The 25,845-nt window shown below is 40.4% G+C and overlaps 2 protein-coding genes across 6 annotated transcripts; one reads left to right on the forward strand and one right to left on the reverse strand.

The window, feature by feature from the left end:
- The first annotated feature begins 57 nt into the window (after positions 1-57).
- Positions 58-18,137, forward strand: kntc1 (kinetochore associated 1). The gene is made up of 62 exons (XM_037098484.1): positions 58-327; positions 585-731; positions 886-1,006; positions 1,228-1,343; positions 1,500-1,578; positions 1,731-1,808; positions 1,901-1,935; positions 2,023-2,133; positions 2,618-2,711; positions 2,950-3,002; positions 3,104-3,210; positions 3,316-3,370; positions 3,460-3,558; positions 3,666-3,709; positions 3,837-3,899; positions 4,006-4,081; positions 4,273-4,398; positions 4,545-4,711; positions 4,819-4,930; positions 5,112-5,255; positions 5,344-5,400; positions 5,641-5,712; positions 5,852-5,971; positions 6,352-6,495; positions 6,588-6,683; positions 6,837-6,940; positions 7,053-7,155; positions 7,245-7,379; positions 7,480-7,599; positions 8,008-8,080; positions 8,406-8,473; positions 8,554-8,855; positions 8,968-9,140; positions 9,520-9,620; positions 9,951-10,095; positions 10,196-10,252; positions 10,345-10,508; positions 10,640-10,744; positions 10,834-10,962; positions 11,393-11,509; positions 11,618-11,727; positions 11,873-12,089; positions 12,190-12,279; positions 12,373-12,538; positions 12,783-12,841; positions 12,934-13,150; positions 13,246-13,319; positions 13,440-13,650; positions 13,919-14,031; positions 14,188-14,243; positions 14,354-14,432; positions 14,514-14,638; positions 14,748-14,883; positions 14,982-15,077; positions 15,199-15,255; positions 15,611-15,665; positions 15,808-15,871; positions 16,242-16,371; positions 16,480-16,569; positions 16,996-17,150; positions 17,710-17,812; positions 17,972-18,137. Exons 2-62 carry the CDS (start codon positions 600-602, stop codon positions 18,005-18,007), a joined length of 6,636 nt encoding a protein of 2,211 aa, XP_036954379.1. The 5' UTR covers positions 58-327; positions 585-599; the 3' UTR covers positions 18,008-18,137.
- Positions 18,138-18,232: 95 nt separating this feature from the next.
- On the reverse strand, positions 18,233-25,821 carry LOC119019695 (hydroxycarboxylic acid receptor 2-like). Of its 5 annotated transcripts, none has more exons than XM_037098493.1 (4): positions 25,699-25,821; positions 23,871-23,916; positions 22,889-22,984; positions 19,498-21,870 (listed from the first exon to the last, which is right to left on the reverse strand). In XM_037098493.1, exon 4 carries the CDS (start codon positions 20,858-20,860, stop codon positions 19,892-19,894), a length of 969 nt encoding a protein of 322 aa, XP_036954388.1. In that variant the 5' UTR covers positions 20,861-21,870; positions 22,889-22,984; positions 23,871-23,916; positions 25,699-25,821; the 3' UTR covers positions 19,498-19,891. The 5 variants fall into 5 exon arrangements, 2 of the variants coding, with proteins under 2 accessions (XP_036954388.1, XP_036954387.1); XR_005075126.1 differs by lacking the exons at positions 19,498-21,870; positions 22,889-22,984 and adding exons at positions 22,993-23,613; positions 24,517-24,595 and having other exon boundaries at positions 25,699-25,754; XM_037098492.1 differs by having other exon boundaries at positions 19,498-22,984.
- Positions 25,822-25,845: the final 24 nt, after the last annotated feature.

The following is a 25,845-nucleotide window of genomic DNA, read 5'->3' on the forward strand; positions in this document are numbered from 1 at the left end:
CCTATATTTAGTCTGTCAGGCAGTACTTAATCCATGGCTGTATACAACCCAAGCAAACTCCGCCAATTATATGATTATATTTGGATTACAGGTGGATATTAGTACATTTCAATCTGTGGCTGTGGTTTTCCGTGCCAGTCCTGACGAAGGAGGAGTGATTTGGACGAATTCTTAAGAGGGAAGCTGTACCTGGAAGGCAAAACCGAGAAACTCATTAATCCACGGAGTTCCCTGTCAGTTTACAACAACCCGCCAAATTCTAAAGCTAATACTGCAGAGTTATGTCGACTCGGTGTGTTGTCGCTGTCATCTTATTCCAGTAGACTGGTGAGTTACAGTCAACTGTAAATACATTGTAAATGGCCAGTCTGTCAATGTGTATAGATATCAGCAGGTCATCTAGACTCTTGTTCTTCTTTCTCAGCTGAGTTTTCTAGCTAGCATTAGCGACACCATCACAACATTAGGGTGAGGTTAATGTTATGCTAGCTGGGTCGCATCTCAAGTAAACAACTCGTGTTGAAGCAGTCTTGGATTGAAAAATACAATAAATGCAAATGTCTTATTTCTTCCATGTGATGTAGCACCACGGAATTGCGATGTGGAGCGACGTTGAACTTCTCACCAACGAAGATACGAACACTGTCCGCTTCGGCAGTGTGTCGAGGGAGGAAAATGGTAGCGGCTTGTATCAGGTGGACACACTGGTCAAAATCTCCACTGCCAATGAGGTAATGGACGTCAATGTTTAGAGGATATAAACCCAAACATGTTCTTGTGTCCCTGTTTATCAGTTTCATTACTACACACTCACATCCAAGGGTGTAGTGAATAATTCTGGGCCCATGCTGATCAGTGATTGTATGGGAATACTGGTTCTTGCAGGTGCAGGCAGATCCCTGTCTCTCCTCCTCCAGTGGTTCAAACTGGAGCATTGTTGTTGCTGACAAGACAGTCATCCTGTTTGACCAGAGCTATCAGACCATCCTGCTGCTTCTTCACTTTGGTATACAACTCTTTTAATGTCAATTCATCTTCTATTTACCATCAGTCAGGTGTAAGCTTGTGTCCTCTGAGATGGCTTACTCTATACGGCTGCATCCTAAATCAGTCAGTCCAAGAATTTGTTCGGTCACATGTCAGAATTCAGTTCACCTGTTTCCTTTCAACACATTTTGACCTTTCGCAGTTACTGTTGTATGTTGATACCACGATTCATTTTTTCAGAAACTGATGTGGATGCCATTGATGTATGCCTGGATGGACAGTTTTTGGTGGTCTGTGAACGAAATGGAAACCTTCATTTGATCTATGTTCCACATAAGAAAATCCTTCTCACCAGGGTAGGTGTTTTTTATATTTTATAATGTCTCCTAGATTAATCAAATGTTACACTTTTGCATTGTTGAGAGGACATGGGGGATGACACCTTTCTTAAATGAGTGTGAGCACTTATGTACAGTACATTAATGTCTTGTGTCATTTTCTGGATTTACAAGGCTTTGGTTGAAAAACCATCCAGAGAAGACAAGAAAACATACCGCTATCTAATCACAGAGGAGGACAAGGCATCATTAGGTAACATTTTTATATGAATGTGAGGAGTCATTGCACTGGAAACATGGCACAATTTACAATTTGTTAATGTATTTTCCAGGTGATTCATGTTTTTAATCTGATTTCTGAACGATGTCCTTATCATTTTTTTTTTTTTTTTAATTTATTGACAGGGATGTACCATGTGTTCCTTCTCGTACAGGATGGTTTTTTCCACATAACAAATCTTGCTCTGGCAAAGATCGAGACAGGTATCAAACATCATAGGGTGAGGTATACTTGGAAAACTTTTTGGAGCCATTTGTTGACTAATTGAACAATCATTCTTTGTTTGTCTTCACAGCCATTGGAAAAATGGATTTGGGAGCTTTGAAAGAAGTAAGTTAAGGCTTTTTTCTTTCAATGCTAAAGCCAAATATATTTTTTAGCGGAGCAGAAATAAAATTATACCTTTTTTCTACTCAGCTGCAGTCTCTCATCAAGATAGACTTCTGCTCCACGAGGGATTACCATGACGAGGGCTGCAGTACAGCAGTGATGTTCAACCTGGGCAATGAAATCAACTTCCTGATTGGGGTCAGTGTCTGTTTGAGAAGTTTGATTCATTTTCATTTATTCATCACCTGGAGTTATGATGCATGAGCTGTGGCACTTTTAAACACTTTTTTTTTTTTTTTGCTGTTCCTGTTCATGCTATGCTATATGCGTGTCTCTTTTTTCTGAATTTCATTTCTCATTGATTATTATTTAGTCAAAGTGCTGGCTAAGAAATCACAAAGCATAAACTTACAACATTTAACGTAAACTAGGTGCTCATGTAAAGTACTTGCATGGTAATTCTTGCAAGCTAAGATTTGCTGATGGAAATCTCAAAAAATCAAACGTAAGCAAATTGAATATGAATCCGAGATAAAAATTAAAACCAGCTTTTTAAATGGCGTCAAGACTAACTTCGATTTGAGCTGTAAATATTTTTGTGTAATTGAACAATTCTGGGAATGGTGTTTACACTTTTATATGAAGCATGATATGATTTGTTACAACATTATTATCTTCACAGGGCGATAAAGAAAATGTCGTGACTCACTGGAAGATGGACCCTCATCAGGCCAAGATGTACCTCGCTCATTCTGTCAATAATAGCCTAATTCCAGGTAATTCTCTTAGTATTTGAATGTGTTTTCTGTAAGATGCTAAATATGTATTATCAAGAGGTAGTATGCAATATATTTAACTTTTTGAATTAACAAGAGATGTATATTAACACTCAGGTTTTGGGACATAGGCAGGAATAAATACCGTGTACATTAAAACACAGTTACAAATGATTCATTTTCGAGTAGAGTGTGTGAGAGTTGTAACAGATATTCTTCTTGATTGTTTAATTCAAAGGTGTGAGGAAGATGGTTGTGGTGGAAAATCTCTTGTATATTCTCGACACTGAGGTGAGTTGAGTTGTGTCACCTGTAGCTGTTTGATAAACTATTGCATGAGGTTCCACCAAAGGTATTTGAGGCTAACATGTTGATTGCTTTGTGTTTTTCAGGACACCCTGAGTCTTTGGGACGTACATTTCCTTGTCATGATTCACTGTTGGCCGGACGTTGCCATTCATGACTTTGAACTCCTCACAGAATGTGGCTCTGCCTCCATGTATGTGTCGATTTTTTTTATAACTTGCTGTAGCAGTAAATAAGGAGAGGGACTTGCCTCAATGAAATCATGTTGAAAATGTAAATCATTCTGTTTGCATCACAGCCAAGACAAGGGCAGCATTAAGATGATTACTCTGACAAAGCAAGACAACAGCCAGGTAGCAGTTTTAAAGAACCTATAATGGATAATTATCTGTCATCTATTATAAATTAGTTCTGTTCTGAACTCCATATGCTGGTTTTACAGATCAACTCACTGCAAATCCGATTCCTGCCCTCCATGACTGTTGGATACTCTCTGGATGTCTCCTCAGTCTCCTGTCTTGTCCAGACAAAAGTAAACATGGTAAGCAATCAGTGTTTATTAAATTGTTATATGGATATTAAATGTGCTCTTTCTAGACCTTCATGCATCTTCACATTAAAGTCAACTGTTACGCCCTCTGATTTCAGGATACTATTTATCTAGTGGAGGGAATTTGTGAGAACCCAGAAAGGTGGGGTATTTTTGTATGATAATGTTCAAATTCAGCTAGTATTTGAATGTTAAAGCGTTAAAAGAAATATGACCTGGTCTTTTCTTTTCTTGTTTGTTTTTTGTTTTTTTCTGTGTTCTTTAAGCAGTCGAGGAGAGCCTGTGTCGTCTGTTGTTGTCAGATGCTTCACAGAGGCTTTGCCGGAGAACAGGTACCTCATTTTAACTGGATATATTTCTACTTAATTGTAGATTGTGTAACAGTAGTTTGTTTGATGTCAGAAAAATGTGACTTACTTGATTTTTCTCTACTCACAGACTTAGTAGACTTCTTCACAAACACATGTTTGAAGAGGCTGAAAAGTTTGCAATCACATTTGAGCTGGATTTAGAGGTCAGTGTGTCTGTCGTGTAAATAAAAGTCAAATTTATGCAACTGTTGAAGACTCTTTTTATTTTGTCCTACATCAGTGGGGCAGTGGAATACAAGATTTTATTTGAGTGTATGCTATTTGTATATAATACTAATTATTATTATTACTCTGATCATGGCTGCACACAACTAACCATTCTTTGTTTGTTCAGCTCGTTTACAAGGTGAAGCTTGACTTTGTGCTGGAACAGTTGGCCTCTGCATCGGTTGGCGGCTATGGACAAGATGTGTGGTCTGAACTTGTGGAGGAGGCCAAAACCAACCTGTTAAAGATCACAGTCAGTACTGCAATGCTTTTTTGTTTCTTGAGTAGTTTGGTTTTAATTTACAGTTTAAAAATGTTAAAACTGAAAAGAAAGCAAATTGAAAATTGTCATCAAGTGTTAACATCTTTCTAATAGAAGCATGTGTGTGTTTTTCCTAGGATGAGCAGTATGTGGAGGAATACTGCCTCAAGGCCCCGTGGCCGACCTTTGAGACAGCAGAGAAGATGCTGAACCATGCTGCCACACGATACTCCTCCTTACAGATCCAAGAAGCCCTGGCTAGGCTGGCAACATTCTGCAGCCTGCACGGCCCAGATAATTTCAAGTAAATTCAAAGTCTTAGTGGTCTCCCTTGTTGTTCAGTAAAGTTTCGATATTGTGTTTTGTTCATGAATGTGCAATCTTTTTCGTGTGTTATTCCGTTGTCCGCAGTGGGATCGCCTGGATTGAGTTTCTGAACAGCAATGACAATTTAGGAGATATTCTGACCCACCTAAGAGAGGGAGACATGAAGGGCGCCCAGCTCCTCTGGCTCAGATGTGAGGTAAAGAAACTGCTTCATTCACTCAACCAACATTTGTCATAAATCAGTGACCTGTCTTATAATGCAGGCATGTTCTCACACATGCATTTAGAGACAGTAAATGATGATCGTGATGAATCAAAAAACCTTCTGTGTGTCACTGTCAGTTCTGAAGTTGTTTACTGCTGTGTTTTTGTGGCAGGGAGAGATTGCAGCAGAGTTTGATGAGAGCAAGCTTGAAGCCGTGCTTGGAGCCATCCCAGAGGACCTGCCGTCCAAAGACCTCTGTCCTTGGTTTAGGACAGTTCTCGTACCTTTTGTGAGGAGAGTGGTTCCAACAGGACAGGTAGCATACATTCTCTCAAGCTTAAAATACTGACATCTCCGCCATATAGTGCAATGTTTTCATTGGTCAAAATTCTGTTTTTATGTAGAAAATCCTGGCGAGATGGCTCGAGCAGAGGGCAAGGAATCTTGAGTTGACAGAAAAGGTAAAGAAAAAATGTTATCTTGATCAGAAAGTTAAGTAATGCCAGCTATTGATGATTCATTTGAAATTCTGAATGTTTTTGATGACTTGAGTAAACTATTGGAAGCTAAAATCTCCATAATTGATAATGTGGGAAAAGCAATGCCCATCACTTGCTCATGATTATTAGTCTGGAAAAAGTCTGTAAAGTATAAGTCACGGTAGTTAAACCGGTTACTGTAAATATGATATTTTGTTCCAGAGTGCTTGGCCCCAGAATGGGTTGGACCTGGCAGTGCTTGGACTGCCCTCTCTATGGGCATGGATGAAATCTGTAAGTTAGCCGCATTTCTCTCTTTTCACTATGAATGAGTGTTTGTACCTTTTACAATCATGATCTACCTGCAAGCATACATTTTAACTTAGTTATCTTGACATAATGTGATTCATGATTTATTTATATCTTTTTTCAGGATGATAATTATGGTGCAGAAGAGGTGGAGAACCTCAAGACCCTGGTGTCAAACCTCCGTCAGCTCCTGGACCTGCACGGGAAATACAGTTGCAGGCTTTCACTTTCGGTCTTTGAGAAGGTTTGTCTCTTACTAGTGACATATTATTGTATTAAAGCATCAAGAAAATATTGTATTAAAATACATAAAAACACAAGGCAGAGTTTGAAATTGTGTAGGGACTGAGGTTCTACTTATCTATGCCTGTAGATGTCAGCAGAGAAATGTAGAGATCGCCCTGTATTGTAGATATTACAGTTTACAAGTTAATTCATTATTAAACTAAAAAGAAACCTTTAAGTACGTTATGGTGTTTTTTCTATATATATTATAAAGATGATGATAGAGTGAACAATATGAATATCTTTCAAGAGGCACACTCATTCTCCGGTACATTTTGGGTGGGTTTTACGTTGTTTTTTTACTATTTTACCATTTTATCTGTCTTGTGAATTTGAAAGGGGAGCGCACGAAGTGTCGCGTTCTTCATGCTTGACAAAGTGCCAGCTCCAGAGTTGATTGCAGCCACGGTGGAGAGCAACGTCCAGCCTTATGCGGAAGAGCATGAGATTCCTTTTGATGACCTGCTTCTACAGTATATCAAGGTAAATCTCCATCACTCTCAAGCCCACTGGAAGCAAATATGTAATTTCACAAATTCTTAAAGTATTTCTCCTCTCACGCTAATCTTCACTAGGATCTGTTGGAGCGCTGCAGTTCTCAGACTACAACACTTTTCACAGAATGGGAGGCCAAAGCAGTAGCTGTGCTAGGCTGCATGACTGACACTGACGTAAGTTCCTGTACCACCACTATGACACAGCTCACATTCTGCTTATGGTTTATGAGCTGTCTCAACAGCCGCAGTAAAGCCAGTCAGTAAGGTGGTTAAAAAAAAAATTGTTAAGGATTTGTGAAAGCTCACATTATTGTATTTTTCTGCCAGCTGATGGTGGATGCAGTGCTGGAGATCATGCAGAAAGCTGTGGTACCCTGGAGTAATGTGGTAGAAAAACTGGTTCAGAAGTACCTAAAGATGGAAGGGCCAAAGTATGTGTACACTGATCTCACCCCGATGCTTTTCTTCCTTCACAAATTAAAGAAAAATTGGTTCATAATAGCAGTTTCTATATCATTTTTTTCCAACTGATATTTTCCCCAGACAAGAGCTTTTGAAGGAGAGCTACCAGCTGATGGAGATCAGAAAGCTTCTGAGGGGTTATGGGATCCGCAACTTCAATCTCTCTAACAGCACTCAAATTATGGTAATTTGGATTTGGTTAATTATGTGACAAAGTAACACTGCTGTGCCTCTCCATTAACCTTATTCATATATACTGTACATCTTCCTCAGACTCTGATTAGATACATCCTGAAGCAAGACTTGCCAATGTCTCTCGAAGACTCCCTGACATTAGCTGAAGCCTACAAGCTTCCAACCTCGCAGATAAACTACTTGTTTCTCATTCAGCTGATTGGCCAAGGCAAGGTATGCTCACCTCAGTGGAAATATGAACTCACCAAATTTAACTTGTTTCCCTTAATGCATCCACAGTTTACTGATGAGAAGTCTCTCATGGTGCTTTCAGACTGAGGAGTGCATGACTGTCCTGAGGAAGCTGTCCTCTGCAGAGGCAGAGTGTGTGATCAACCACCTCACATCCTGGGCTAAGCTGCAGCTGCAAGACAAAGACCACATATCTGATGAGGTGACGAGAGGGATGTCATGTGTCTTTTTGTGTATTTGTAGTCAGTTCTCACATTTCATGTGGTTTCAAGAACACCAACGTGATAGCTTGAATTCTGCTGCTGCTGCTGACAGAACTCTGATCTGATATGCAAGAATTTCCCCTGCCTGGTTTCTCTGGGCACCTGTGATTGCATATTTAGATGCATACACAGCTAAAACAAAACAAACACACCTCAAAGAATACCATACATAAAACCTAAATGAATCCCCCTTTAAGTTCTTAACAAATTTCCCCGTCTGCGGGACATTAAAGGATTTCTGATTCTGATTCTGATTCTGTTCTGAACACAACATAACAGCATCAGGGTAAGCATACTTTATTTTCATTTTTGTATGTCTCAACATTGTTTTCGCCTGTCTTCAATAGCACAAGAAACACCAGATGGTCATTGCTCAGGTGTCAGTGGAGGCTCTGAAATACCTTCATATAATTCAAAAACGTAAGTACTTACTTGCCACAATTATAATCATATTTAAATCAATATCATCTGAGAGGCAGACTCTGGAATGTCTTTGATAAAGAAACCAGTTGCATAACAAACCTGCATCAATTATTTATTCTATATTGCATTTGATAATATATCAAAACACCATTAAAAAGTCAATTTACCTTCCATCCCTGTGGTACAGTTAGGTGTTTTTAGGCAAGGCATATATTTATGTGACATTTGACATTAATCATCTAAACATAGTTTACAGACAAAGGTCTTATAAACATGCACCTGAACATCCAAGAGTGATACCAGGTTTTTATGCCCTCTGCAGATGATGCTCTTAAAAGCATGGAATGCGAAAACAATCTCATCATGTTCAAGGCGATCGCCCATCTGCAGGTGAGTCTCATTCAGTGAATGATTTTAAGTTGTATTTGAGCTTTTCTTTTTTAACCTGCAGTCTCTTTTCTTTTCTTCAGGAGGACTTTGACATTTTCTTCACCCCTTCCAACTATGAGGATCCAAACATGAGAAAACAAATCCAGGAGCATCACATCACAGCCTATGAAAACACACGTGGCCGCCATTCGTCTAAGAAAAAGGTTACTACAACTCCAGTTGTGGCGAATGATCCTGATGGCAAGACCAAGACGATCTCCACAGAAGCTGACTTGCGTCGTCTAGGAAGGCAGCTGCAGCGCACTGAACAGGAGCTCTGGTCTGACTTGGCCCTGCGAGCTCTGCGAGTGGGAAAAGTGGACAAGGCCCTCAAAATCCTCAGGTTTGTATGTCTGAATGTTGCATCGTATGTGATAATCAAGGGCTGGGAAACTGATGGGGGCATATGGAAAATCTCTTATGTTTTCTTTTTGCTCTTTCCTTCATGTTATCAGTGAACTGTATGAACACCACTATAACAAAAGCACAGGGAAGGTTTTGTTCACTGCTGCAAAGACGTTATGCCAGATGCTGGAGGCAGATGTGCCCATGGTGCTTCCTGAAGACACGGATTTGCCGGCAGTCATCCATGATCTGGCCTGCCAGGCCATGACTGTGTGCCACTCAGGTGAATGTTTGTAAAAAAAAAAAACAGCTAGATTTATAATTCAGCCATTATATTAGATTATGTTTATCTTTGTTAATTTGCTGAGATCTTGCAGTAAAAAACGTTTTGTTATGAAAATAGGAAAGCAATTCTGTCTTCAGCCTCGTCTTTAATCCAGTACAAATGTCGTTGGCTACAGTTAGAACATATCACACAGATGATACACATGCAGCACAGCTGTAGAATAAGTAAATAGCATTCTTTTCAATATACTTACAGTATTTTTTCCAAGAATTTATCTGGTCCTGTAAAAATACTCACTGTACATCTGAAAGAGCCTCAAGGTTTAATATTCAAAGTTGCAAAATCCTTAAATTAAATATTATAACAACTGTTACAGATCTACTCCTTGATTGTTTGGAGCTTTGCAAGTGCACACGGATAGCTATGGATGTCTATCACCAGTGTCAGTTATCGGACAACTATGGCTTTATTGCCAAGGTTAGTATCTTGCCTTTTCTTTTTCATATAATGATATTTCTTTCTTTCTTTCTTTCTTTCTTTCTTTCTTTCTTTCTTTCTTTCTTTCTTTCTTTCTTTCTTTCTTTCTTTCTTTCTTTCTTTCTTTCTTTCTTTCTTTCTTTCTTTATTAGGAACCATGTTCAGTCAAGAGTTTGTGCAATTACAGTAAAGCAGTTCCATTTGGATTTGAATATTTTAAAACTGTCAAAGCAAAAAATAACCGAAAAGAAGAACACATTAATTAATACTTCCCCTTTACAAATAAACCAAATGCATCAAATAAAACTTTGTATTTGAATCATGTCGCAGGATTCCACCTCGGAGGCTGAAAAAGATCCATATTCTCAGTGGAGTTTTCAGGATGTCTTCAACGAAGACTGCATTGTTCTGGACCCAGTGTCTGTGCTTCCGGTCCAATATGAAATTACCAACTGCTTGCTGCCTGTTTCTCATGGTGAGATAGCTCAAATTATAATCTAAGGATTTCATCACTTGAGGGCAGTCTGTTGCGTTTCCTTCAGCTGTTATGCTATTTATTTCCCCCAAACTTACAGATATTAAACTGTACCCACTTGACTGCTCCTGTCTGTCACACTGCTCATTTGAAGATGGTATGTGCATAAGTTTATATATCACTTCTTTTCCCCTCTTGAAGTTATAATTTTGGAAAGTTTATCCTGTATCTTGCCTGACCCACATGCAGGTTCAAACTACCTGCAGCCCCTCCTGGGTCCCCTGTCCAACATGTTACAGATGCTACAGGAGTGCAGTCAGCTGGAGCTGGCCCTCAGAGTGCTGCTCAACTCATACGGAAGCTGCCTGCAGCACATCACTTCTAATGTAATGGACCTGAAGCTCAGTGTGCAGGTATGGCTGCAACATATCCAGTGGTGCCATCAGTACCACTTTCTTGTATGTTTATGTTTATGTCACAGAACATTTGGTAATATTTGTGAAAAAAAAAAAAAGTCCATGTAAAATGTTTACTCTTCTTTCAGCTATATGATACCAAAGAGCTTCAAAAGTACAAGATATGGTTAGCAGATCTTCAAAAGTCAACTACTTCAACACTAAACGCTGTTGCTGTGGCTCTTTTGAACAAGGTGAGTCTGATGTCATGTGAGGGTAGTATTACATTTACTGTGTTTTCGTATATTTTTGAATAACTGTCTCTATATTCTATGGGCTGCAGGTGTTCAACTGGAGGATGGTCGATTGTGATCTGGCTATTGGACTCTGCACACTCCTCTCCAAAGCAGAAGTCTACAAAATACTGTGGAAGGTTATTGACAACACCTGGCAAAACTATGACAAGATTTTGGTAGGCAATATGATCACTGTTCTTATGTACTTATGTATTAAACTGTTTTATTGTCGTTTTAATAAGAGAACTGAATCCAGGATCCAGGCAAAGGGGTAAATACTGGTACTAGACACACGGAAACAGCTCTGTAGTGTGTTCAGTAGATTTAAATGTTGTGAGTTCAGAACTTTGCAGTTAGGTTCTTTTAAACCACCTCTCTACGCCTGATTGACTTATCCATCTGAAATGGAAGCCCTTTAGCTGTATTGTGTCATCAAATACACAAAGGTTTTAAATTGTGTATTCATTTGGTGACCAATTTGAGATCAACCATGATCAAGAAAAAAATAAGTTCATACACATGTGGGTTCACATTTCCATTCATGTTATCATCAGCAAATCTAAACAGCCACTAACTCTTGATATTTATTTATTTATTTAATTCCAGGCTGTGGCCAGGATCGGGGCCAATCTGTGCTGCTTGTATGGTGAAGCAGAGGAACAAGAGAAGTTCCTCTCTGTCATCACTGATGCTGAATGGGGCATCAAGCTAAGCAAACTAGAGGTGTGTGTGAGTGTGTGTGAGTGTAGATGAAAACCACCTCATAATTATATTCACATTATACTTAACAAGTGTCTCCTGACTTCACTTCACTTGTATGTTCTGGTCCAGATATCCATCCAACCAGTGTTCCGCCAGCGACCTGAGATGAAGAGTAGTCTGATCCCTGATCTGGTGAAAAACAGGAAGATCACCCCAGACATTATCCTCGAGTACTGCAGGTTAGCTGCTCGCTCCATAGTGTCACACTATTCAGTGTATTTCAGTATGAAATACACAGCTCCATTTGGGTTCAGACTCTGCTCAAGTGTCCGTCACAGCGTTTTTCTGCCTGTGCTAAAAGTCTCTGTTTACTTTCAAATGCAGCACCTTTGGTCTGGACCGTGACCGTGTGATCAACCAGTACATTACCACCTTACTGCTGCTCCAAGAGGACGAGGAAGGTGGGGGTGACCTGGGCACAAGTCAGGAGGAGATGCAGCCTCTGTGTCATGCAGATGCTTTGGAGAGAGTCCTGAAGGTTATTCCAATGTTGCACAGCACCAGCGAGCTCACAGAAAGTCTCTGCGCTGCCATATTGAAGGTTTGTACATGGGGGACAAACTAGGAGAAGGATATTTTTATCTTAAAGAAAATGTAAGTTTGGTTTTAAATCTTACTTTCAAAATGCCTTTCTCACACAGCTCAGCCCTTACAACTATGAGAGGATCGAAGTTGTGCTGAAGATCATACAGGTTGCCGATGAGAATGTGACAACATTTTCTACTAGCCAGGTAGAAGAAAAAAAACACAAACGATGTTGATAATAGAATCGTCTCTCTGCTTTAAAATGTTTTGTGAAGCAACCAATGTCTTTTATTCTGCAGGCAACAGGCCTCCTTCAGCACCTGAAGTCCTACAAGCGAGTGTCTCCTGTCTCAGACGTGGAGAACACGTATCTTTTGGAAAACAGCCTGCTGCCACATCCCCTGTCCAACAGTAGACTGCCCTTCCACTTGCTTATGCAGACCAAACATTTCTGGAAGATTATCTGTAAGTAAGCCAGTGCCACTGTATTATTTCCATCCTCAGTTTTACTGCTAACAAAACTCAGACTATTCTGCTTTTATGATATCTGTGGTGGTTGCCTGTTGGTATCAGATGTAATGTAGAAATGAGTCATTTCTCTTGACAGGTGATAAATTAATCTTTCAACACTTGTAGATCAAGGAATCAATATTAAGGGTTAATGAGACGCGTTCAGACTAAGGAAACTAAAATATGTTTCTGTGTTTAGCTCCTGAGCTCAGTGAGGAGACCTTCCCTACACTTCTTCTGATCAGCAAGCTGATGAAGGTAAAGGATTAATCTAAAAAGTAACCTTACTCTGTATAATCACAAAAATAAAGTTTGAGTTATGTCAAGTTATTGATTCTGTTTCTGTCCAGGTGAGCCTTGACAAGTTATACATGTCAGCAGCAAACCATGTGTTTGAGCGGAAGATGAAGCCTTTACTGCTGGAGCAGAAAAAAAAGGGTCAGGGTCATGGCTACAATAAAGAGCTTGTCAAGGTGGCCAAGACCATGATGAAGTTCATCCACTGCATTCAGAGCCCAGAGTGGGCGGCCGCCACAGCCCACAAGATCACCCAGGAGCTGCCACCAGGTCTGACCGACAGATGAGTCACTGCCACCACACTGCTTGTTTGTGTTTGTGTTTGTGTGTGCATGTACTGAACAGTTTCCTGTTGTCTTCTACAGGCCATGAGAAAACGCAGTCACTCAGGTTCTGTTTGGCTCTTGGAGAGGCCTGGCTGAAGGATCCAAACCTTGAGGTCTTTTTACACACAGAAATTATATAATATATATTTAAAGTTTCACACATCCAGATCAGGTTAGTTTTTATCATAAACAAGCTGGTTTTAATTCACCCCTCTCATCCAACTCATGAGCAGGACTCAGCACGAGCCAGAGGAGAGATGTTTCTGTCCAAGCTGAAGCTGCAGTTCCAGCGCTCAGCTACTGAGAACACCTTGATAACGAGTCAGCTGAACAGCCCAGAGAACCTGAAACTGACGGGGCTGCCAGCCAGGCTCGTAGTGGCTTTATATGAGCACAGCAGTGTGGAGCAGCACTACAGAGACACAGGAGGTCAAACGTATCCTGGTGAGTCCACTTTGACACAGCAGTCTGCTGTAAAAGCTAAAGCGAAGCGAGGTTCCTCTTTAAGATGAACTTCATTTTTAGGCTGGTTGATGTAAGTGTGTTATATCTTCCATTTAGCCTTCCGCTATATTTATATGACACTGAAGATTATTCTCCTCTTCTTAAAACTGCACTATGCTCCTTCACAATGCATGCTAAGATGGTTTGATGGGAGCCAAGTAAACAGTATTGTTCATTCTTCTTAATTGGATCATCTCTCTCTGAGCAGACATACATGCTGTGGTTAAGGAAATCGCTGCCATCAACAACGTGGATCTCCTAAAAATCCGTAACATGATGTTGGAAAAATGGATCTGCAAAACAGGCCCTGCTGTTACCAAGGTGTGTATCACTCTGTGCTCAGCCTTATTTTATACTGTCTTACATAGTTGTTCACAGTTTCTCTTCGTCTCCTATTCTTAAATTATGTTTCATCAAGTTTAAGACTCCAATGTGTAGGATTTTAACAGAGCTTTTTTTTTTTTTTCTTTAATAAAGGATATTGGTAATTACGAATGTGTCAGCAACATCGAAGAAGACCCGGACCTGATGAGGTAGAGACCTCTCTGTTATATTTTTCCTAAAAAGGAAGAATGCTGTGATCACCCAGAGGACTCGAAATCTGTTTTAATGCTGATTGTTGTTGTTGTTTTGATGCTCTCAGGGTGGTGTACATGCTGCAGTCCTGCCCCATGGATGATGCTGTCCGTCTTCTACGTCCTATCCTCTCTGCTGAGACCTGGGTCAGTAATTAATTGAAGTCTAAATTGGACGAGCTGTGCGGAGAAAGTGTCTGATGTTTGTTTCTGGACCTCCTCCTGTAGCCCCTCAGCACATCTGGCCCTCGTCTGACCTTCTGTCATCGGACTCGAGCGCTGCTTTGCCTGGTCCGCCTCGCCGATGCAGCCACACTGGAGGCCCAGTTTAAGATCCCCAGGACCAAAATTAAGTAAGAGGCCAAGAAATACTCATGACACTGATGTACTCCTTGATTGCAAAGTTTATTTAAGGGGGTTGTAAGATGTGTTAATGTTTCTGTGTTTCATGTTGCCGTGCAGTTACTACCTGAAGTGCTACATCTTTGTGTCTCAGCTGGAGGCACTGAACATCCCTTACACAGTGCAGTCTTTCCTCAATAGTCCCAAAGAGGGCTTGGTTAAAGGGCTGTGGAAGAACCACAGTCATGAGCCACAGGTACTTTCTAACTGAAAACACTGAAGCTATTCCTGCTAGTTGATTCATTTTAAGGGAAACATGTTACAGGACAACTGAAGCGCCCTTTGTCCTTTCAGGCGGTGCGGTTGGTGGCAGACCTGTGCTTGGAGTATCAGGTGTACGACCCTCAGCTGTGGAACAGTCTGCTTCAGAAGCTGCTGGGCTTCAACTTGGTGAGAATCTCAAGAAGTCATATCAAAAGAATAGAGTGGACTGCTCAGTCCACTTGAATACATGAAATAAAGAAAGCTTGGCTGTGTGTTTTGAACTTTGCATGCGTGTCCTCCCCCTCAGATCAGCCACCTCCAGAGGGTGCTAGAAGCTGTCGTGGCTGTGCCTGCTCTGTGGGAGGTAACATAGTTGATTGCTTTTATTTATACAAAATGAAAATAATGTTGTTGCTCCTCTGTTGCCAGAGAACATGTACATTTTCACAAGTATAGTAAAATGTATAGGTTAAAACCTGCACCAGATCCAAGACTCAAACAGATGGTCAGTCAGCTTTATCTAATAGAAACAGCAGAGGTATAGACACAGATATACCAGCAAACCACGTCGCTGTCAAATGTTATGTGGCTTAACCACTAGCCACCGGACATCTCACTAGAGCAGATGTTATGCCGAAAATAAAATCTGCTACAATACGACAATTAATATGAGCATATGAGAAGGCTGCAAAGTCCATCAGATTTTGTTTTCTCCCCAGATTCCTAGTTTTTCCCGTACATGGAGGAGTATGATACTGGCACCTTTTGTCTCAGGTACAAAGTTTATAATGTTGAACTTCCATTAACAGAATGAATATATGTGTCTTGATGCTCAGTGATCTTTATTATACAGTTTTATGCTATTATACTGCCTCTCGAATGCTCCTGACTGTTGTACCTGTTTTCTTGGCGACAGCTTCCGTTCCTCTGAGTCCGGACCAACAGGCAACACTCTACAGGACCTTTGTCCTCCTCCTCAAGTACGTTTTACTCGTCTTCCACCAATTACCACCAACTGCTCTGCATGCTAGTAAGATGTAGAGCTTTAACATGAACATTTAATACATGTATTTTCAGTTGTTGTGGTTCAAAGCAGCCTGACAGTGAAGAAATCCCGCAAACTTTATGTCTTAGCTAAACACCTGGGCCTTGGAATCAGAAATGGTCAACATGTTTTATATAATCTTATGCCATTTTTCTTTTTAATCTTCACATTTCTTTTAAATCTGTTTCACACACCAAAGTTTATTTACTGAATGTTGGCATTTCTTTATAAAAGAAGGCCGTGGTGACCTGAAATTATATTCGCTTCACGTTTATTCTGTCCTGCCGCTCATCTTTCTTCTCAAGGTGCCCTTTCCTCTTGAATCTGGACCTGATAGGAATTGCCAATCGTTTCGCACAGTTCAACCTGCCAGCCTTTGCCCTGGGCACTCTCCTTCTCATCCCATGTGCCACTAAAAAGGCTCAGCAGATCCAGGTGTGTGCATACAAGTCAATACAACAGAAGGAACTGTCTCTTCTCCCTAAATTCCATCACAGTGTCAGTGACCATCACTGTTTTTTGCTTTTTTTTTGCCGTTACCAGGGCTTTCTGTCGGTCTGTAACCCAGTCGCTGTCCTTGAGCAGGTGGAGGACCTCATGAACACCGGGGAACTGGCTGGGATTCCATCACAGGTTAGACGTCAATGTGATTTTATACCATGTTTGTTCACCTTTGTGACTCGCACGCTCATTCGTTCGTACACCTGAACGGAAACTTTAAGTTCTGTCACCACTTCCCTTCAAACTGCTATTTCCGCTTTTCACAGTTCATTATACCTTCTGTTGCTATAGAAACATATTTGAAGTTAAACGTGTTGACCTGTTGGTGTCAATCCCAGCATCAGCAAAGCTGTTAAACAGGAAGCTGTGAAATGGGTCTGATGGTGCAATGATATCAAAGATGAGGTTGTAAGTGTAAACTTAAATGTAGGCCACATCGACTTCTGTCCGGTGCATTTAAACATATTTGCACTTTTTAAACTTTTTCGCTATTTCTTTTCATTGTACTGTGTTACAATATTGAATGATGAAACAATATTCCCTCCGTGGATTCCTCAGGTCAGGGAGACTGTGTTAACATTTATTGGCGAGAATGGACAGCACCAGAAACTGCTGAAGACCAAACACTTCCAGCATCTCAAGCAGCTCATTGTGTCGAATGGCCAACCCAACCAGGTGAAAGACTTGGTGGACTACCTGATCAGCCAGAACTGGTAGGTTTTTTGTTGTTGTTGTTGTTGTTGTTGTTGTTGTTGTTGTTGTTGTTGTTGTTGTTGTTGTTGTTGTTGTTGTTCAGCTGTCCATTCACAGTTGGCTACGATAAAGCACAAATAGAGTAAGGCAACGTGACAAAAAAAAAACAGAAGGACACATTTTTTAATTCTCTGACTTTCTTCTTCACATCATTTGGTATTATGTTTGATGCTGAAGCGGACAATTGGATTAAAAGATATTTGGGTGGCTGGATAATCAACTATCTTTCTAGAATTGTGTACTTAAGCTTTAACGTTATGGTGCCATTCATGGTTGGCATTTTATATGGACGGGTCTTGAGGAGTTTTGCCTAGACACAATATATTAAACAGAATTTTGTCAGTTTTACATCAGATTTATCACCTGAAGGCGGAGCTGGGGTTTCTTTGGAACAGACCAACTATTTTGACTCTGAATTCATGTTTTTATTGGACAAAAAGCCCACCGTATGTGTTTGACCTTTTTATCAAATGTGAAAAATATCATTCTTATTTCTGATTTTATTAATCTGCTCTTTAGTCAGGACGATGCCGACTCACTGGCACGTGAGTACATGAAACACAGAGAGCAGCAAAGAGGGAGAACGCTGACAAACGGCTCACCTTCACCAAACTGTCTGAAGGTAACTGAAAAATAACAAAAATAATAAATATTTAAGAGGTTAAATTCATCTTTTTGTTCTGATTGTGTACCTTTTCTTTCTCACCATCACCACTTTGTCATTTTTGTAAACACATGATAAATAACCAGATTTGTAATTTTACTTTTATTTGTTTTTCAGGAGTTTCTCAACATGCAAAATGGAGTTTTGGGATGAACTGACACTATTTCTTCAGCCATATTTATGTATTTTTACTTGGTCTGTCCTGGGCTGAGATGCAACATTTGCACTTGACATCTTTCTTCTAACTGTTCATGTAATATCTGAATAAACTCTTTTCATTATAGATCATGTAGAGGAATTCTGTGTGTGGGTGGGGTTTGGGGGGGCAGATAAAATAACTATAATGTCAGAAGTATCTAATCTGCTGTTGCCTATTTGACTATATTTTGCAGATGCTTGTGTATTTAATTTTGCTATACCGTATACACAGAAGTTTAATGAAAGAAAGAGTATTGAAGCGTCTTAAAACGTTTGTATGCTGCACTCCGTTACAAATGATTACATTTTTCCGTGATTTTAAAAATCACTTGTATGTGATTCAGCAAAAAATGCCCCGCCTGGCCACAAATCACAACCTTTGGTAACCACATCTGAGGGGTTACTTTCTCTCTTTTTTTTTTCTTTTTTAAACATCATTTCTAAAGGACGACTTCCCTTTATGGAGTCATACAGGTACCCACATGGTATTTGTCTGAGGAAGCTGCCAACCGCACTAACTATAAATATTATCAACGGAACAAGCATCTCTGTGTACTTTGTTGTTAAAATTAAAACTTGGTCACATTTGAGGTTATATCTGGAAAAGGAAAACCTATTTGTGCCTACGGATACAAAACGTTTTGGAGAGAGAAGTGGGTGAACAACCTGGATTTTACTTACATCGAGAGGATGTTTTGTTTCTTTTTGTAAGCTTGATTCACACACAGAAGTGCCAAGTCTCACTTCAGAGAAGAAGGTCATTGCTACACCATTTCCGAACCAGGCTGAGCCTACTTCCCTTTTCAAATTCACTTTTCAATTTTCATGATGATGATGAATGCGCAGCGGAAGCCCGAAGTTCTGGCTTGAATTCACAGTCTTTTGTGTTCTCTGTTGTGCTGAAATGACACAGTTTAATAAAAAGAAGCAGAAATTAATAATTGGGTTTCACAGTACATGTTACCAGTAAATGTCTGCACCGTACAGCCTTACATGTTAACTATTGATAACTATCTCTGTATTAATCTGGTTAACACCTGAGGAAATTATGTGCACAGTTTACTTGGAATTGAAGGAAATAATTCTGATGGGTTTCTGTATAATTGCCCCACCTACATATCGGGGGTGGAGGTGTTTGTGGTATGAACTACAGCTCAGAGAAACTAGAGTACTTGATTAACTGTATCACATGCATCGTCTGATATATAGATATCTATATATTTCTATATCTATATATATAGATATATATACCAATTATTGTGCATTTTTATCTAATGTTGTGTAACATTACACACCCAAAACTTTACTGTCATGCAGTGATAGCAGGATGCAAGTATTTAAGTGTGAACCCTTGATGTAATTTGTATATAAGTCTGTTCAAAGAGCTTGCATTGACTTCATGTTAACCGGAAGGCAAATGAAATGATCCAAAATGACGCAGCACGTGTAGTAAGGATAAATATCTTTATTACTTGTAACAGCGGCAGAGACATTGAATCAACACAGGATGGAAAAAATAAGTTTGTATTTATATTCATATGAGGTCATAAGCATGAAAACAATCAAGAGTTGATCTTTGGCAGCAACAGAAGCATTTTTTTTTTTTTTAAACTTTGAAATGCAAAGTGTTTTGCAAAAAGAAATACTGAGAACTGTGCAGTCATTGCACAAAGATGAAAACAACTTATAAGTACAGTTAATCTCTAAAAATATGCAGTAAATATATATTGGATAATGTCTATAGATGAGATAAGTAAAATAGCTTCATGTTGGTTGTTGCACTTGCATGACAGTTTGAGGCGACGGCTGTTGGCTCCCTTCCTTTACTTCGCTGTGTGATCACAGCTGGCTGAGCGACTGCGAGCCTGTTTCTCGGATTCTCTTCTCTGTGCTCTCAGAAATTTCTGCTGACAGATGAAGAGCTTTCCTGCAGAAGTTCTTGAAGGTAGGACTGGAGAAGTAGTAGACCACAGGATCCAACGCGCTGTTGAGATAGGTCAGGCTGATGGTGATGTAAAACAGGCTGGTTGGGTTTTCCAGGGCAGAGCAGACTTCGGATGCGGGGAGGCTGTTGGCTAGTCGCTGGGTCCTGGCCCAGATCAGCAGCTGCATGAAGTTGCTTGGGAAGAAGCAAATGATGAAGAGCACCGCCACGACTGTGATGAAGCACAGAGCCTTCTTAATCTTCGCCTGCTGGGCCAACTGTCTCCTTCTCAGGTGGACAATAATGTGGACGGTGCAGTAGATGATCACAACCAGAGGAATAAAGAAGGAGAAGAGAAACGCAAACTTATGCCAGCTCAGGTTAAGTTGGGGTTGAGTCTCAACCATGAAGCTCTCGCAGTAGGTTTTGTTGTGTTTCAAAGTGAAGACGTGAGCTGACATTGAGATGCTGAGCATCCACAGCACAAGTGATCCACACATGGCTTTGGGGACACTCAGAGAGTTGATGGGATGATGGGGATGCACCACACGCATGTACCTGTCCACAGCAATAGCCATCAAGAAGATGGTACTTCCACTGCGGTTCATTGCCAACATGAAGAGGCAGATGTTGCAGAAGGCGCTTCCAAATTTCCAGTTGAGCTCAGAGATGTAGTAGCTGGCACGGAAAGGCAGAGCCATGTTGAGCAGAAAGTCAGCCACTGCCAGGTTGAAGAGTAACACCGTGCTGCTCTTCCATGGCTTCATGTGGAAGGAGAAGATCCAAAGAGCCAAACCATTTCCAAGGATTCCCAAAACAAACTCTGTCACCAGCAGTGGAGGGAGCACACTGATCAGCAGAGTCCCATTGAAGTGGCATTGCATGTTGAGCTTCGTGGTGCCTCGCTGGCTGCAGACTGAAGAAATAACACCCCGAGAACTGCGTGCCTTTTTTTTAAAAGAAAAAAAGTGCTTGTGGTTTGTGGTATTCTCAGAAGCATGTGACTTCTGCTTTTCGTGTGATATCAAGACGGCACTAATCCCTAAAGATGTTGGGGTTTATCTCTCCTATCAGAGGGGCCCCAATACCTGTGCATGTTTAAGAGTTACACCAGTGAGTTCTCATTTAAGCTTCATTTAAAACAAATCGCTTTGAATAAAGACTCAACATCCAAGTGCAGCATCACTACCAGGGTGTCAATACCCTTTTCTTTTTTCTGCAGGAAGAAAACTTCTTTATTTTGAGAACAAGGAACATACTTAAACAATTTTTTGCATGTGTATTTGACTTTACTTCTTGTTTTAGTTGGAACTATTATTAGTCAAAGAGAGAAGCTTGGCGACACTTGTGATAAAATGCAGCAGCAGCAATGAACCACAGGATGCTGTGGCCTGGTCGGACAAAAGCTCACCTCATCGATGCGTGACAAGAGCTACAACTGGAAAACTAGGCAGCGCTCACCTCACCTCCACCTGTGGTAAATGCAGGTGGTGGTAGTGGTATCAAGTCACACCAGCGCATCCTGAAATACGACAGTGAGACAGGAAGGCAAATGTATCTGTCAAACGACACAAAGAAGTCGCGGAGATGTAAAGTGAACCTTTTGTCAGATGGACGATGAATATTTTTACTGGAACACATCACTCATGACCTTCACAGGAAGACCAGTACCAGTACCAGGAGTCATTATGAATCAGCACTGCTGAAGCAGACAAAAACATAGAACATCATAATGAAACCATGCTACTTTATTTTAAGTGCACTTGCTGACATTTAAAGCAGTGAAGTTCCACAGAGACTTCGTTTGTGCATACGTGTCGATGTCTCTGGAAGCATTTGGAGAGTGTCTGTGCAGGCGTGGATGATGTATAAGGTTTACAAATCGGCATAGGAGCTGTACAGACACACACAGAATCATTTCCCATTCTGCTGTTCACAGCAGATTTTGTTTGTTTCCAGTATGACCGTTGAGAGAACTTGTTCATGTAAGCATAAAGGAACATGGGGGCATTCTATCATGAATCTGTTTGAACTGTAGTAACAGCAAACCACATGTCCAGTACAGATAACCACCCATAACTACTCTAACTCTTTGGAAACTTTATTCTTGGCTCGTTTCTCTTTCAGTGAGTCTGAATGCACATGTATTATTCTGGCGATCAGAATAAATCTTTTGTAAAATCAAGACGAGTCCTTTCTGTGTCACGCTGTGTTCTTTGTTCGTGAAGTGCGGCGTTTAGAAGACGACAACATGAAGGAGAGACGATGAGTCAAAAAAAAAAAGGTCCTGGTCCGACTCAGTGTGAATCATGTCGTTACTGTACCTCGTGTCCTTCAAACGCACTTCCGTCAGTCTCGTTCTGGTGTCCAGCCGTGTTCACTGGAAGGCAGCTGAGCCACGTTGCCGGTCATCGTAACAAGAAACAACAACCTTTGAGCTTAGAACCTACATCTAATTAGTTACATCTAATCCTGGTCACTAAAAGTATGAACCCGGGCTCATCTGTTTGAGTTATACGACCAAAATGTTGTCTGCTTGTAGCCTAACATTAGTTGTTTTGTTTTTTTTATGTCTTGCGATTTAGTTTCAATTTACCCTGTGAAGATCGTCTAGCTGACTGCCACAGAGATAATAATGCCACTTCTTGATAATACTACAAAAATGCAGATATAGCAGCAGTACGTAGTTATGCTGCCCCCTATAGTTTTGGAGCTACTTTTGAATTCCACTCATTTCTTACAAATCACTCCTTTAATGTTTACAGTTTTTCCATATGAATCACGTGAACTGTTGTGCGCCCACATGAAACACGAGTCTGTGCTGCTGTGAGGCTCTGTCCAAAGTTATACGTCATCATTTTTTTAATCTGTTATATTCATATAAGTAACTGGAATCTTTCATGTAATCATACCTGAGGAGAGTACTTGAGGATATGTACTTGTCACATTCCAGTACAGCTCATGAGGGAGCTCACAGTCAGCGTCAGTTCGTGAACCTCTACTGCTGCCTAGTGGAGAACACATGAAAATGCTGGTTATGTTTGGTAAACTGCATCAGGTGAAGCCTGTTCATGTCAAGTCAGATTCAAATGATCGTTCTGCTTAGAGTGACTTTCAGGGAGGTTGTGGAGTGAAGTGAAATGAAAGTGAAAGTGTTTGTGGAGCCCCTTCTCATATAAAAAGCCACTCGTGGTGCTTCACAAAGCCACGAAAAACAATACGGAAAGGTTGCAACAGCGGCTGACAGACTGCACACAAAATCCACTGTGGGGACAAACTTTCCATATCTGCCTTTTTGATTCTTATCCACATTCTCACATGACTTCACACCACTACATCAGCCATTATCTTCTCACATGCCTGGGCTGTCACTCAGTAGGTTATCCATGGATCCGACCCGCGCCTCCCTGCCAGTCGAGAGGCTGGTTTGAGAATGTGTGGCGCTGAACCCGGGTAGAAAAATGTGAGAGAGCCAGTTTGGCCTGCAGGTCAAACGCGTCCTTTTGTTGCCTTCTCCTGTTGTCCCATCAGCCACTTTTTGTTTCCTTCACCTGCATACTTGGGAACAAAACATCACGGTGGCGACTCCACCCAGTGCAACCAACATGAAATTCCAGTCGTACAACCTTGAAGAGGACTGAAACACAGACAGGAGGGGAAAAAAAAAACCAACTGAAGTGTGAGTTTTGTCAAACAGTTGCATGATGAGAGGATGAAGAACTTCACCTCAGCTGCAGAGCTGGGAAACAACGCTGACAAGTAAAATCAATCCATGTCCGCTTGTTTATTTTGTATCTCAATAGTTTGAACTGATTTTGTTTACTGCAAGTTTTAAGATGATGAAAGACGGAAGAGGCAGTGACTGAGACGGAGAGAACAAGTTCGTCCACATACCTCAGGTCATACTGTTCATCGGCCACGCTGGGCAAAGCACGAGACTCTGCATGGTTAAAAAAAAAAGAAAGGATAGGAGGATTTAAGGCACTGGTGACTTAATGACGTACAGAAATAAAAGTGAATTGAGTGCAAAGTCTATTATAATGTGCTGACGTCCTTTAATAAATCCAAATGACAGAGGAGATTTAAATTAAACGGCAGCAGATGAATCGCACCGATGATCCATCGCTGACTTTTTTAGAGCTGATGAAGCCGCTGCAGTTTTATATAAGACAAATGTCTCTGAGTGAATTTATGAGAAATGTTCACAGGACATTTTAAACCACTTAAAGGAGATCTATTTAAAAAAAGAAATGTACATGTATTCACTTTTTGCATTGGCCATGTGTGAGCAGGTTGTAATGTGGCATGTTTTAATCGTTTGATGCTGTTGGACGGTGGATTTTTTTTTTGTAAAGCACCTCAATCCACTTTGCTAAGTTAGCATTAGCTAACAGTAAAAACAACTGACAAATCAAAGATTTATAAAACACCAAACACACTCAGTTCCTCTAAAAAGCTACCGCATTTTGAACACTGTTAATAATTCAACGTAAAGGAGCACTTCATCCAAAAATAAAAATTCCAGTCATGATCTACTCACCTCCTCCCACATGTGGATGGAAAGTCAGATCAAGTTAGTCACAGTCTACGAAACACTCAGTCATCAGCGTTACGTCATTCTGTGGTAGATGGTGAATTAAAGTGAAACTCTCGCCAAAATACAAACTAGGCTTTTTTTTTGTGAATGTATGAGAGTCGAACCTTTGTGTAAAAGCATAATTTTGTTTTTCGGGTCAAAATCATTTTCAATGGCATGCTACCTTACGATAGCATCAAAATCACTATTTTTAAAACACTAAGCAGGCTCAACACAACATGAAACTTTGCTCGTAGTGTCACCAGGGCCTCTACACATGAACACCAGCATTGAGAACATTGTTTGTGTACACAGAGTTTACTTAAAAGAAAGTTTTTCTAACAACTCATGTTAGCAGTAGCTTCTTTCATGGAGGAGAGTTACGCTTTTACACAAACGTTTGACTCGGGTACATTCACAAAAATAAATAAATAAATAAAAGCAAGGTTGCATTTTGGCCGGGGTTTCACTTCAACAGATATTTATTTGAGATTCATACTTTAAAGGACAACACACTTTCATGCTGTGGCGGACCCTGCCACCTTTCTAACAGCGTCCGTACCTTAGTTTCCTCCGAGAACAGCTTGTTTATTCAGTTACATTTTTTCTCTGTTGGCCTCATTATATCATTAAACATTAAATCTATGGAGTTTTTAAGAGCCCAATAAATGAGTAGGCTACATAAAGTTGTGGTTGTAAAGTTGTAGGCCAGGCTCACACAGCAGTATAACCAAATGTTAGAGCTTCACTTCCTGGTTCATACCAATCGGCTGCCTTGGCTGTTTATTGCTAAAGCTAGATGCAATCTCGGGATTAAAACAAACCAAATATATATATATATACCAGGATTACTTCACATGGTTTATCTATTTTTATATATATATATATATATATATAGATATATATATAGATATATATATTTATATATATATAGATAGATATATATATAGATAGATAGATAGATAGATAGATAGATAGATAGATAGATAGATAGATAGATAGATAAACCATGTGAAGTAATCCTGGTGATTTCATTGCAGTGACGTCACCGTGCGCAGCTAAGACAGGAGACGAAGAAGAAAAAGGGAAAAGAAAAAAAAAAGGAGAAGCTGATTGAAAAACACAACAAAAACACGCTTGTCATACCTGAAGTGTGATAAATGCAGATGGAGTAATGTTGTCATGCGGTGTTGGGAGGACATGGTGGTGATGATGATGATGATGATGATGATGATGATGATTTCCTCCACCTTGGGGGAGGATCCGAACGCGTAATACGAGGCGCACACGCTC

The sequence above is a fragment of the Acanthopagrus latus genome, chromosome 5 (genome assembly GCF_904848185.1).
Source record: "Acanthopagrus latus isolate v.2019 chromosome 5, fAcaLat1.1, whole genome shotgun sequence".
Taxonomy (NCBI): domain Eukaryota; kingdom Metazoa; phylum Chordata; class Actinopteri; order Spariformes; family Sparidae; genus Acanthopagrus; species Acanthopagrus latus.